Here is a 12,143-nt window from a genome sequence, read left to right on the forward strand (position 1 = left end):
GCGTTTGGACTGTAGAGTTTTGAGGCCATTTGCTGTCACATCTTGTTGGTTTGATTGTCACTGTTCCACAGCTGTTACCGACTGTTGCTGCTGTTCTGTTCCTTGAACAGCAGGAGGCGCTCCTGACTCAAGCCACAGATTTGCGGTTGTTCTGTCTAAACTCAGCCACAGCAATTTTGTTTCTGTCAGCTTTCACCAAGTCTTTTCTGTGGAAACTTGATCTTACTTCAAAAGCGTAAGCCTCCCATTGGTGGGAATAGGATATTTTCCCTTTTTTTTCTCCCCAGACTGTGTTAAGTAGCCTCTCTGGCATTAAACCTACACTTTAAGATAGTGTAATGATTTTGTCGCTGTAGTTTAAGAGGCAGGGAAAATACATGTCATTATAAATGTACTTTTAAGAGAAACAGGAGACAAAAATCTAAAATTCATGGTAGTAGTATCTTAAAAGAAGATAGAGTAATTAGGAGAACCTCAAGAATTTTGGCAGGCTAAAGGTAATAAACCAGTGAATGCCAGAACATGCTTCAGCGTCTAACAAGTAAGAAGATGTCTAATATGTATATTATAAAAATAATAATGTTGAGTTTTAGTGCAGATGAGTACCCAAATATTAATTAATTCCCATTATTTCTCAGTAAATGCAGCTGTAATTCTCGAGGCCCTGATCTTGCAAAGATATGGTCATCCTGCTGACTTCTTCCAGGTCAGAGAAAAAAATGCAGAAGAAAATCACCCCCAAAATGCTGTGAGAGACACTTTCAGGTCAGCTCTCTACCTTGAAGTGGGATTGACTCTGCTTAGTCACTTCTGACAGAGGTACAGGACTGTTGTTGAGAACCGTCAGCGGAGAGCTTAGTGTAGTTGCTACTGACTGCTCTTTCTTTAAGCTGCGGTTTTTGCCAGGCTGGTTTGACTTCACTGGCTATAATTCACTGTTAGGATTTTTGCCAAAATGTCCCAGATTTTATTCACCTGGGATTGTGTTTGCAGAGTATTGATTCCGTGCTAGTCCCTTTCTTTGGTACTGCGGAAAGAAATGATATCAGCCATGAGGATGACAGATCAGTGCAAAAATAAGTCAGTTTCCTGAAGTGTAGGAAAGAGAAGCCACCATGACAGGGGGAGGCATTTTGGTTCTTGGGGTGCCAGTTTAACAGAAATTAGAAACCAATCACCTGCTTTCTTGTTGGGGCTGTATATAGGTTGCTGGCTTCAGGGGAAGGTGGGCACCACTTTTAAGTTTTTGTGGAGTGGTCRGTTCAATACCAAGGTATAAAAATGTGACCGGATGTTTCTCAAGTTTCTAAAAGCTGCAACTAATATTGAGGTTTATGAGTTACTGGTAAAAGAACTTGTTCATGGCTACTTTTTGTTGAATTATTTTTAGTTTTGTGAAAGACTGTTCTCTCTTGGGAATGCCATGTGGAAGAATAGTCCAGACACTTTGTGGAACATGAGAAAACGGTCACTCTGTTCAATTTGAAAGCTGAAGTGGAAAATGAATGCAAAATGTAACTAGGAAATGTTTCAGTCAGAGTGCTCAGAGAGAAGGAAAACTTTCTATAACAAACTATCCAGAAGTGAAGGCATGCCTTCTATTAAATCAACTAATGTAGGTATAGAAAGTCCACTGTAACTCACCAGTCACTAAAGCTGGTGRATTAAGCTTGTTGGAGGATAACCTGAAGTTATTGAAAAGGATTGCTGTGAAGCAGAATTCAATTTTCAGGAATTAGTTTTTATTCAAAACATTGTGGAAGAACAAAGAAAGTGTTGATTTGAAAACTAATTGTTAATTTGAAAACTGAGTCAAATCTGTAAGTGTACAGTGTTGATACCAATATTCTGAATTACCCTTTGACCTCCTCCCAAATACTCTAGTCAGTACAATTAACAGAAAGAAAAAAGGAATGTAAAATACAGGTGCTGCTTTATGGCTGATGAGAGTACAAAGGCTTTTTATTATTATTATTATTGTTGTTATTTTAAATAAATCCAGAGTCTTCTATAAATCATGGATAAGAGTCTCCCTTTGGGTAAAGAATTAAGTTTCATATTCTGGCTTGTAATGAAAATTGGAAGGGGTTTTCCTTGTCTTGATCTCTTTAAGTTAACCTGAGGGGTTCATCTCACTTTTATCTTCACTAACAAGATCTTTTCAAGTTTCTTTGAAAGTTTTGACAGGATCTGTTTTATTAGAGATAGTTAACTTAGTCTTCCATATTTTTGTGGATGTCAACAAGATAATAATTTTTCTCAAAAAAAACCCCAGAAAAGTCAGGGATTACATTTAACAGCCACYGATAAGAATTTTTGCTTGGCAGCTAATTTGCAATTGTTAAAGAATCTGAACGCTTGTGTTCTGAAGGACAGTGATCCTGATTCAAATATCCCGAATGTCCAATTTTATAAGAGGCATTCTTAATAGAATAGATGAGTCATGTTGCACAAAACAGTCTTAGTTTCCTTCCAAAGATACAGCTTAAATGAAAGTGATTTTAGAAGTCTGCCTTTTATTTAGACTCTGGGAAGTCATGCAAGCTTAGAAATAATTATTTATAATCATATACTGCATCTTTGTTCTTCACAGGGGCACAGCCTTTTTGTTTGAAGCCTGCTGTTCTTGAAGAATAACCAAGCCTCATTGTGTTGGTTAACTTTTTTTWWWAWTKKTTTTTTTAATTGATTTGGCTGCTTTGCTTCTCTTAAAAATGCTCTTGGGTTGCATACTGTAAAAGTAAARTGTCTGAATTTCTTAAATATAATTTATCCTTTCACAAAACCCAGGAATTTACATTAAAGAAACTACAGTTTTCTTTGGTACTTTTGCTTTCTTTAGGAGGGTCCTGAGATTTCTTTTTGTAAAGTTTCTGAGCTCACATCCTGACATGAAGTATATAAGAAAATTTTCATTCTTTCCTGGGYTTTGTTGTAAATAGAAATGCTTTAGTGTTTGAAATCAGATGTTCAGAGTGAATTAAATAACTGGRATATGCCAAATGAATACAGAGCAAACCTATTATGTTCAGGTTTGTGTGTTTCAGTCTTGCAGTTTTCAATGTATAAGCATGAGAATTACACAATTCTACAGGAGAAACAGTTTAAGTTCCATTATTACAATGAAAGGGACCTCTAAATCTTGATTTTTGTGTTTTTTTTTTAAATCAAAGCAGCTTAACTGAAAGTTTGGCACACAGGAAAATACTCTTTTCCRCTGTAGAAGAGTTCATATATTTGTTACTATTTGTGATTTGTGTATTGGTGTCCACTTGTTTTTTTTTTTAACATAAATGTTCTATTTCCTACATCAAAACTTTAAAAAAAAATTAAAATGTAGGCATGTACTAAATCCGTGATTTCAGGAAGTCCTCTCTTAGATTAGTAGTAGTGTTTTCTGGTGGGTGTGTATATGTCTGTAAGGGATAGAAGTTTTGATATTTCCTTTTCCTGTTCTTCCAGAACTACGTTCAGATCCTTWAAGTTTCATGTAATGGCTTAAGAAAATTTATGCGCTCAAGTTCAAGGGTAGTTGAGAAAACCTTTTTGTAGCAGTGCAGATTACAAATATGAAAAATCAGTCTACACTTGTTTTTGTTTTTTTTTTCCCTCTTAGATACACTAGAAGAAATGTTACATGGTAAGAAGTCTTTTTGACTGGAGTACATAGTTCTCTGCAGAGTACTGTTGTGAATCATCAGAACACCATCTGAGATCCATCTCTTTCACCTGCATTTTCAAARGCATATTCCCATAGAAAGCACTGTGCTCTTCACCCTTTTGGGTGAAGACAACAGGCARTCCAGTCAGGGAAGTGTAAGTTCCACAAAGAAGCAAGATCTCATAGGTGAGCTCTAGATTTCTGCCAGTTACCTCTAACTGGTACCTTAAGTTGAAAGTGTTACAATATTTGTGTGTGCCCTTCTCTTGTGATACAGACATCCTAAGACCCAGAGCTCACATTTTAAGCAAAAGGGTATCCAGACAGGRTCTTTAATTCTTGCCCTGGCTTGTTTAGCTGCCCTGAATTGTTTTTCTTCCTTAGCAAGTGTTGTAACCATGTTTCCTTGTGTTTGCCAGCTTTGGACACAGCAGTACAATGTTTTGCTAGTGATGTTACTATGCCATGTGCATTGTCCTTCCTGCTGAATTCTGTCTGTCTGCTTTACTGAGGCTGCAAACTACAGCATAAAAGGAAACCTGTCTTCCAGCATTTCTTTGCAGTGGTTGTTGTCACTAAATGGAGCTCCAGTTGGTTCCAATGCGGGTTTTAGCTATCTGTCTACAGAACACTAACCTTTCTTGCTAGCAGCAGTAACCCTTAGCAGAAATTTTACTGGTAGCAGAGTGCCTGTTACTGTAGTTCAGTATGGGTCATGATAATTTCCTTTCTGACTTCTTTTCCCAAAAATACTTGAATGCACTTCCTGTTGGTGATAAAATTGTAACTTGTCTGAATAAATGTAGAGACAGCTTGCCAAAGAGTGCTTATATTAAAGCAACTGCTTCTTGCAGTTTTATTTGATTTTTTTTTCTCTTTGTTTTAAATAGAATGCACAAAGCTGTGCAACTATGCAAGCACACAATTGGTAACAGCTTGAAAATTGTGCATAAAGTGAGTCTTAGAATAGTTTCTGCTTTAATATGGAGTATAATAAAAATAATTATATGCACACTGGGGTCATCAGCAGTTATTAACATGTACATTTTAAAGATTGCTCTGACTAGTTAGCATTTCAGGTATAAGCTAAGCGATAGCACTTTGGRAATACTGCTCCTTTTTATGTAGAGTCAGTTAGTATCCGTTAATTCATTAACTGAAGTTGTTGTCCTTCTGCTCTGTCAATTGAGAAGTAATGCGCAGTGGAATTGCACAATCACAAAATTGTTAGGSTTGAAAGAGACTTCTGGAGATCATMTAGTCCAACACCCTACCAAGGCAGGAATGTCTTAGTTTTGGTAGGGTTTTGTCAGGAGGCTTTAGTCTGCATTTACAAATACACTTGATTTCACATTTGAGAAAAAATGATCAAAGAAGCACCATACACCTGGGATAGAAGATGGGGAACTTTGAATTTTCCCTTTAGCTTCAGAAGAAATTAATTTTACAGTCTTGGATCAGCCCTCAAAAAGGCTCTGTATCCTACACAGACAAGTTCTATCTTTGTTACTAGGCAATTTAAAATGCTAAAGGACTGTATTGAGAAAAGTCTTCATCTCAGARTTTTATGTGGTCTTTTAGAAAATTTGGCCCGAGTCAGAGCATGTTTTGAAGATACAACCTGAGACCCTTTAACAGCATGAGAATTATTGTTCAAAGGGCTGAGAGAAGACAGATTTGGATTGTGGTCACAGTAACAGTCCTCATTGCTGCCAGGAAGYTGAGCTACCATGTTTTTAAATTGGTATGAATTTGAATGCCAAAATACTGTGCCTGGGAAGTGTTTTCTTGCAGTAACACTAACGATGAAGCTCTCAGTAACTGAGATTGGGTAATCATTTGCTAACTAACAGATGCTTTTTTTCTTSTCATCTGGAAACAATGAAGTAGCTAACGACTGCTACCACTTGAGTGCCTGAAATCAACCAAGAATCTTCAGCAAGAGAACATGCAATTTGTAAACTCTTCCAAATACTTTTCTACCCACACCCATCTGCCAGATTTAAGTTTTAGAGGTCTAGTAGAGATTGCAGGATTTCCTGTTTTGTTCATTGAGTATTTTTATTTTTGGGAAAGGTTCAAATCTTTCAATTTCTTCCCTTTTCCCCATTGTCCTCTWATCTTACCTAGTGTTACACCTTTTATTTTGCAGTGAGTAGCATTAAATCTTGAAGATGGGGGCTCAGAAAAGTGTCAGTCATATGCTTGCTCTTGCCACTGAAAAGCAAGATCATCTATTAATAATAATTTCAGGAACTGAGGTTTTGGTTCTAGGAYATCAGTTTCAGATAGCTGAGGTTTTGGCTAATTGCTGTTTGTAAGTATGCCCAAAGAGAAAGTTTTCCTGGAATCAGTGCAAGTTTGGGGTTAGGCTTTCTTCAGTTGCAGTTGATCTTACTTAATTTGTGAAAATGGAGTTCATGTATGATGTAGGACCAAATTCAAAACTTGGGAATTCAGTCTGTGTTTTGGTGTCTGGTTTGATTACTGTTCAGTGGGTATAGACTGGTATTAGACAAAGATTTTTGAACATGTGTTACACATTTCTTGGAGGAGTAGGTTTTTTTTCAGTGCCTAATATTCATTTTGAAGTATTATTGGTTATGATCATCTGATTGTGATAATTACTCTGTATTATGGATTTTAACCCCTTTCTCTATAATTTTTAGGACATTGCACTGGCTAGCAAACAAACTAACAGTGGATGCCAGGTAACTCAAGGTGTAATAATCTCCACAGACTGCTGCCAGGTGCATCTAAAASTAATTTAAGTATTTGGTTTGTGGCATAAGATACTAGTGATATTTGAGGATTTTTTGGTATTTTCAGCTTTGGTCTTTTTTTGCGCACTGGTATAATAGGCAATGGAGAAATGGACAATTGAAATCAGAACTAGAAACATGTTTTTTTGTGTTTTGGCATTCTGCATTAAAAAATGTTGTATTTCAATACTTTTTTCAATTTTCTGTTGGCAAAAAGAACTTWAACACACATCTTTCATTAAATGTGGGAGAGATTTCATCCTGACATAGAAGGGACTGACATAACTTTGTGTAGTTTCTATTCAAGTGGTTGTTTAGTCAGGACCTCATTGAACTCAAAATGTCAAGATTGTGACATCTTCAAACATTAGAGTAGGGGGCTTGTTCCTCTGGGGAGTCTGCCTTAAGGCATTATAGTCTGTTGCTGCTGTTTTGTGTGTGGGTAGATAAATATCATGCTTTTTTCAAAGGATAAAACTATTACAGACTGATGTCCTGGARTAATAATGATAATGCTGGAATCTATCTCCTACTGCAGCTGTGTGTTCTTAGTCCTAGGCTCCATATGGCATCTTCACAGAACAGTTGAGGTTGGAACTTTGCTCTGGAGATCATCTGGTCCAAACCSATGCTAAAGCAGCATCCCCAAGAGCTGGGTGTCCAGAATTGTGTCCAGGCAGCTTTTTGGTATCTCCAGGTAGTGAGGCTCCATAGCCTCTAGGGATAAACTCTGCCACTGGTTGCTCCTCSTCACTGGGAAAAAATGTTTCCTCATGTTCAATTGGAATGTCTCATATTTCATTCTGTGTTCATTGCTGCTGGTCCTGTCCCTGGACAGCGCTGAGAAGACCCTGGTTGTGTCTTCTTTGTGCCCTCCCTTTGGGAGTTTATACTCCTAATTAAGATCCTCTGAGCCTTTTCCAGGCTGARCAGTATGGCCATGTCTCTCTTTTCCAGAGGAGCCCAGCACTGGATGCAGCACTCAAGGCATGGCTTCCCCAGTACTGAGGAGAGTAGAAGGATCACCCCCCTCAGCCAGCTGGCCACGCTCTTCCTRATGCAGCCAGGGTGCTGTTCACMTTCTTTGTGGCAAGAAGGCTGGCTCATGTTGAACTTGGTGYCCACCAGGACCTCCAGGTCACTGTCTACAACACTCCTTTCTTKCTGGGTGCCCCCAGCATATACTGGTGCCTGGGGTTGTTCTCCCCAGGTGCAGCACCTTATCATCCAGATCATGAATGGTGATGTTAAACTGGACTGGGCCCAGTCCTGCCCCCTGGAGCACACTGCTGGTCCCTGGCCTCCAAGCAGTCATTTTGGCAYTGGTCACCTCTMTCTGGGCTCTTCTATTCAGCCAKKTTTCAGTCCACCTCCTGTGTGCCCATCCATCAACAGCTGCTCTGCGAGRATCTTAKAGGAGRCAGYGTCAAAGGCCTCACTGATGTGCAAGGAGGTGACATCCACTGCTCTYCCCCTTTCTGCCAGRCCAGTTATTTCATCATATAAGACTGAAATATAATAAATAATATATAATATTTCATCGTATCAAATTWGTTAAACATGACTTGCCTTTGGTAAATCTATTTTGACTGCTCCTGGTGACTTTCATGTTTTCATGTACTTGAAAATGGTTTCTAGGATTAGCTGGTGCATCAAAAAAAATTCTGCTCCTTAGAAAGTTTTGAGCAGTCTCTAGAAATCGTTTGATTTTTCTTGTTTCTTGTATAAAAGTGATTTAATTTCATGAAGTGTTTTTAAGGGTGCTATTCTGTAATTTCTTATAATTTTCATGTTCTCTTATACTGCAGCTGAACTCACAGTTAGGAGTCACRTGTTTTAATTTCCTGCAGCTGTGAAAATTTGATATTTTGTTATGAATGTGAGCTGTTGGTAGTGTAGTAGTGTAGTAAATGTTTATTTACTGAAGCGTGTGTTTGTAATATGRTATCGTATGGGTTCTTTAATTAAATACCTCATACATTTGCCTCTCTTCTCCCCCTCCCTTCCTCCAGGCAGAGGAGAAATGGCATAGGAACATTGGATATCTGAGGGGAGAAGGGGTTTGCAGGCTTTGCACATATGCATGACTTTGGCAGGACTGATTAAATGCACTCAGCAGAAAAGCCCTGCAAAGAGCCATTGTGCAATGAACTCACTTGAGCTTGTCTGTAGTGTGTATTGAGATAGTACTTTTGTAGCCATATATTAAAGAAGCAATTATTTAAATTACAAATGGAAAACTCAKCTTAGTATTCATAGTGACATGTAGGATGATAGTAAAAGATTTTAAAGTGACATGACACAAACAAGTTCTAAACTGTTACAGAGGTTGTTATGATTTGCTGCCTAAAGAAGGGTCATTTTAACAYGTCTTGTAGCCTGTATACAGGGAGAGCTTCAGAGCAGAATTGGGAGGTCTGAAGCTCTTAGTGGTGTGTTTCATGGTAATGATCTGGGGAGGAGGCAATCACTGGGCAATTCTATAAAACTRTGGAGACATCTGAGATTTACCTGCTAAAGCTTTCCAAAAAGTGCCACTGTTTAGGGCATTGTAATTCTTAAGAATTACTGACTTAAAAATTCTTAGGCTATTCACACATACCCTGTAATTCTGTACTTTGAAGGGGTGAGCTCTGGATATCAATCAGCGTCCTTTGTACTCCAAATTTATGTGGCTTATATGAAAATTAACTCATCTCTTCTGCTTTCTTTTAGAAACTTGCTTTCAGTCTTTTTATCTAACTTGTTCTAAAGTGGTTTATGTCATGCTTATTTCTTCAGTGTAATGACTTTTTGAGTAGGAAGGAAAACATTCATATGGAAGCCTGCAGTGTGTGAATTTAGGTGTGAAGATCTTGAAGAAGTGTGTCAGTATGGTAGACGCAAAATCTGCTTTATTTTCGATGTTCTAGTATAGGTAAAAGTAGAATGGAATACACTGGCTTTAGTTTCTTGCATTTGTGGTGTGAAAATAGGCAAAATCTTGTACCTTACCATATTGTAGCTTGGAGGAGTAACCCCACTCTGGTGTGCCTCGCAGCTCAGTGATACCTGTCAGTGAATTGGAGCTGCAGTTGTAAGGAGCATTTGGCAAATGCAGTATCCCCAGTGGGCTTCATTTTCAGGTCCTCTCTGTGTGGGAGTGGGAAGGAAGGAAGGCTGGGTGAGTGGGTAGGGACTGGCTCTTTCAGAGCTGGTCTGTAACTAAGCCTTTTGATCACAGACTTAAAATAGCATGGTTCTCATMTTTGGTGTCCAGCTATTGTAGTCTAGCTGATGCATGTTTAAATTTCAGCGACTGATTCTCTAAACATTCTTTACTCTGAGACCCCAGAAAATGGTATAAATAACACTTGGGCTTTGTATGTGAAATGAGGGAAGAGCATTTTTTGCCTTTTGGGGTGCACAGACAACTAYAAGCTGTTGTCTCAAGAATGGTGCYGCGTGGTGCTGATCTGCTTGTGAAAGGTGTACATTTGCAAAGCATTTATTGCTTGATACACTTGTGTGTTTACTTTTTAGGGTCAGAGCCTCAGGGAGTTTGAGCACTTTTATAGACTGCATACATCTCTGAAATACTTTTTGAATTTTTTGTTCATTCTGTTTATATACGTGCATGCATGCATGCAGATGTATGGTGTCTTCCTCCCTGTAAGTGTCTTCTGTGTTACAGCTGGTTGAGGTTAGGCTCAGGAACCTTGGCTGTGTTTAAAATCAGTCACATACTAAAATTTTCAGGTGGCTCGCAGCTRTTAGGTAATTTCTACATGGTTCAAGAGAGTCCCCAGAGATTGAGGTGTGATTTTTGYGTGGGAGGTGATTGTGTGTACTTGGTGTTTCTAGTGCTGCAGTGAAAGACAAGAATGCAGAGTCAGCAGTGCTTACCAGTTGGTTTCCTGCCCTAGTTGAGGATTTGGCTTACACCACAGCCAAAGCCAGCTTATTTTTCTGATCAGTCACATGGTGCAGCCTTGGCATGGGAAAGGCTCTTGAGTGCCAGTGGCCTCTTGTGGGTCAAAAGCCAAAGCTTGGCCACCCATTGTGTTGCCGTGCTCTGTTTGGGCTACATGTTCACCACATTTCTGAAAGTCGTAGTCAACATCTGTTGAATTTTGTGTCCAAATTTAAATATAAGAAAAACTAAGATACTGCAAAGCACTGTGACTATGACTTAGTTTCACARTTTGGAAAATGAAGCCAAACGTGCTCACTAAGGGCTTTGGGGCTCAACTAGTGTATTTTGTGACATTGTGTGGCTTGAAGGTGAGTACTATAGTTTGTGTAGCTCTACTGACTGACTGGTTTGGGTTTCTTGTRTTTCCTTAGGTACAACATCGATCCTGGCTTGTACTGCCCATTTTTCTCTCTTGGAGCATGCATGGAAGGTTTGAATTCTTTGTTCAGTCAGCTCCTAGGAGTCTCCCTCTATGCTGAGCAGACAAAGAGAGGAGAGATTTGGTCTGAAGATGTTCGAAAGTTGGTAAGTATTCTTGTTCCCAGCATCYGAAACCAAATGGGAGATAAAAAAGGTAGTGTGTTCCTATGAGCCATGAATCAAACTTTATAAAAAAAAATTACTTGGATATCCAGCAAAAGCACAAGATAGTTGTCTAATTTTAATTGAAGTTAGGCTTCAAGGGCTTTATTGTCTCTTTAAGTGCCTTTTGGATGTTTGGTATTTTATGGTCTTAATAACAGCTCTGTGTCAAGGATGCCTGCACCCGATACAGTTTCTCTATTTGGAGATTATTGTTATACCTTTCATAATGAGCCCTGTTTAGTTTATTTAGTTTCCATTTGTAGATGACTAGAATGCTRTTGCTGTGTGTCACCTACACAGTCATGTGTCTTTGCCTCATATTTTTCACTCTGTATGTCATCTCTACTTTGAGATTGTTTTTTATGTCTTTTATTTTTCTGCCTTCTCTTTAGGGGAGGGTAGAAATAAAAACTTGGGCAATAACTTACTCATCAGGTTCCCAAGTTCCTCTRTTGTCTTCCCTACATTTATTCACTGCCATATCTTCTTCACTCCTTTTCTACCTTCAGCCTTCAGCAAGAGATGCTGTTCTTTATATACTGAGGGTCAATTTATAATTACTCCTTTCTGTTTTTATTTCTGTGGTAAATCAGCTCCTTTTTTGTCAGCCCCTCTTTGTCAGGTAAATCAGCCCTTTTTGAGGGCTACAGATAGTGTTTTTTTAACACAGACAGTACTTTTAATGCTAATCTGTGACTAGTTTTGAGTGAAATGCAGATAATGTCTGTAGTTTGAGAGACAAGCTGTGAATTTTACCCATATATTTTKTCAATTAAAATTGTGAGCAGATTTTACATTAATTATTTTCAGTTCATTTGTCTTTTRTTCATTATGAATCTTGAGATTTAAATATTATGTCTTCAATTTACATGTTATCAGTGGTTTCACTGTGAAAATTATACTCTTTTTATCTTCAGGCTGTTGTTCATGAAAGTGAAGGTTTGCTGGGATACATCTATTGTGACTTCTTCCAGCGACCTGATAAACCACATCAGGTACAACATTTCTGAGCTGACTTCAGCTTGGGTTTTATATAAGTAATGACTGTGGCATTAGTGCTGTTTGCATTCAATGTAAGTTCAGTAAACTTGCCTCCCTTTACAATAAATTTAAACAGGGAAAGTCTGTAATTTCATGTATGGGTTTAGGTAAGATTTTTTTTTGTAACCTTTCATTTAAA

General features: G+C 38.3%; 1 protein-coding gene across 1 annotated transcript in view; it reads left to right on the forward strand.

Moving 5' to 3' along the window:
• MIPEP (mitochondrial intermediate peptidase) overlaps nt 1-12,143 on the forward strand; it is a 67,045-nt gene that overhangs the window by 14,574 nt on the left and 40,328 nt on the right. Inside the window, exons 11-12 of the mRNA XM_057366729.1 lie at nt 10,750-10,903; nt 11,881-11,958. Coding sequence (XP_057222712.1) covers nt 10,750-10,903; nt 11,881-11,958 — 232 coding nt within the window. The remainder of the gene's footprint in view (nt 1-10,749; nt 10,904-11,880; nt 11,959-12,143) is intronic.

This window comes from Malurus melanocephalus, unplaced genomic scaffold (genome assembly GCF_030028575.1).
Source record: "Malurus melanocephalus ecotype Western Australia unplaced genomic scaffold, MMel_1.1 scaffold_70, whole genome shotgun sequence".
Taxonomy (NCBI): domain Eukaryota; kingdom Metazoa; phylum Chordata; class Aves; order Passeriformes; family Maluridae; genus Malurus; species Malurus melanocephalus.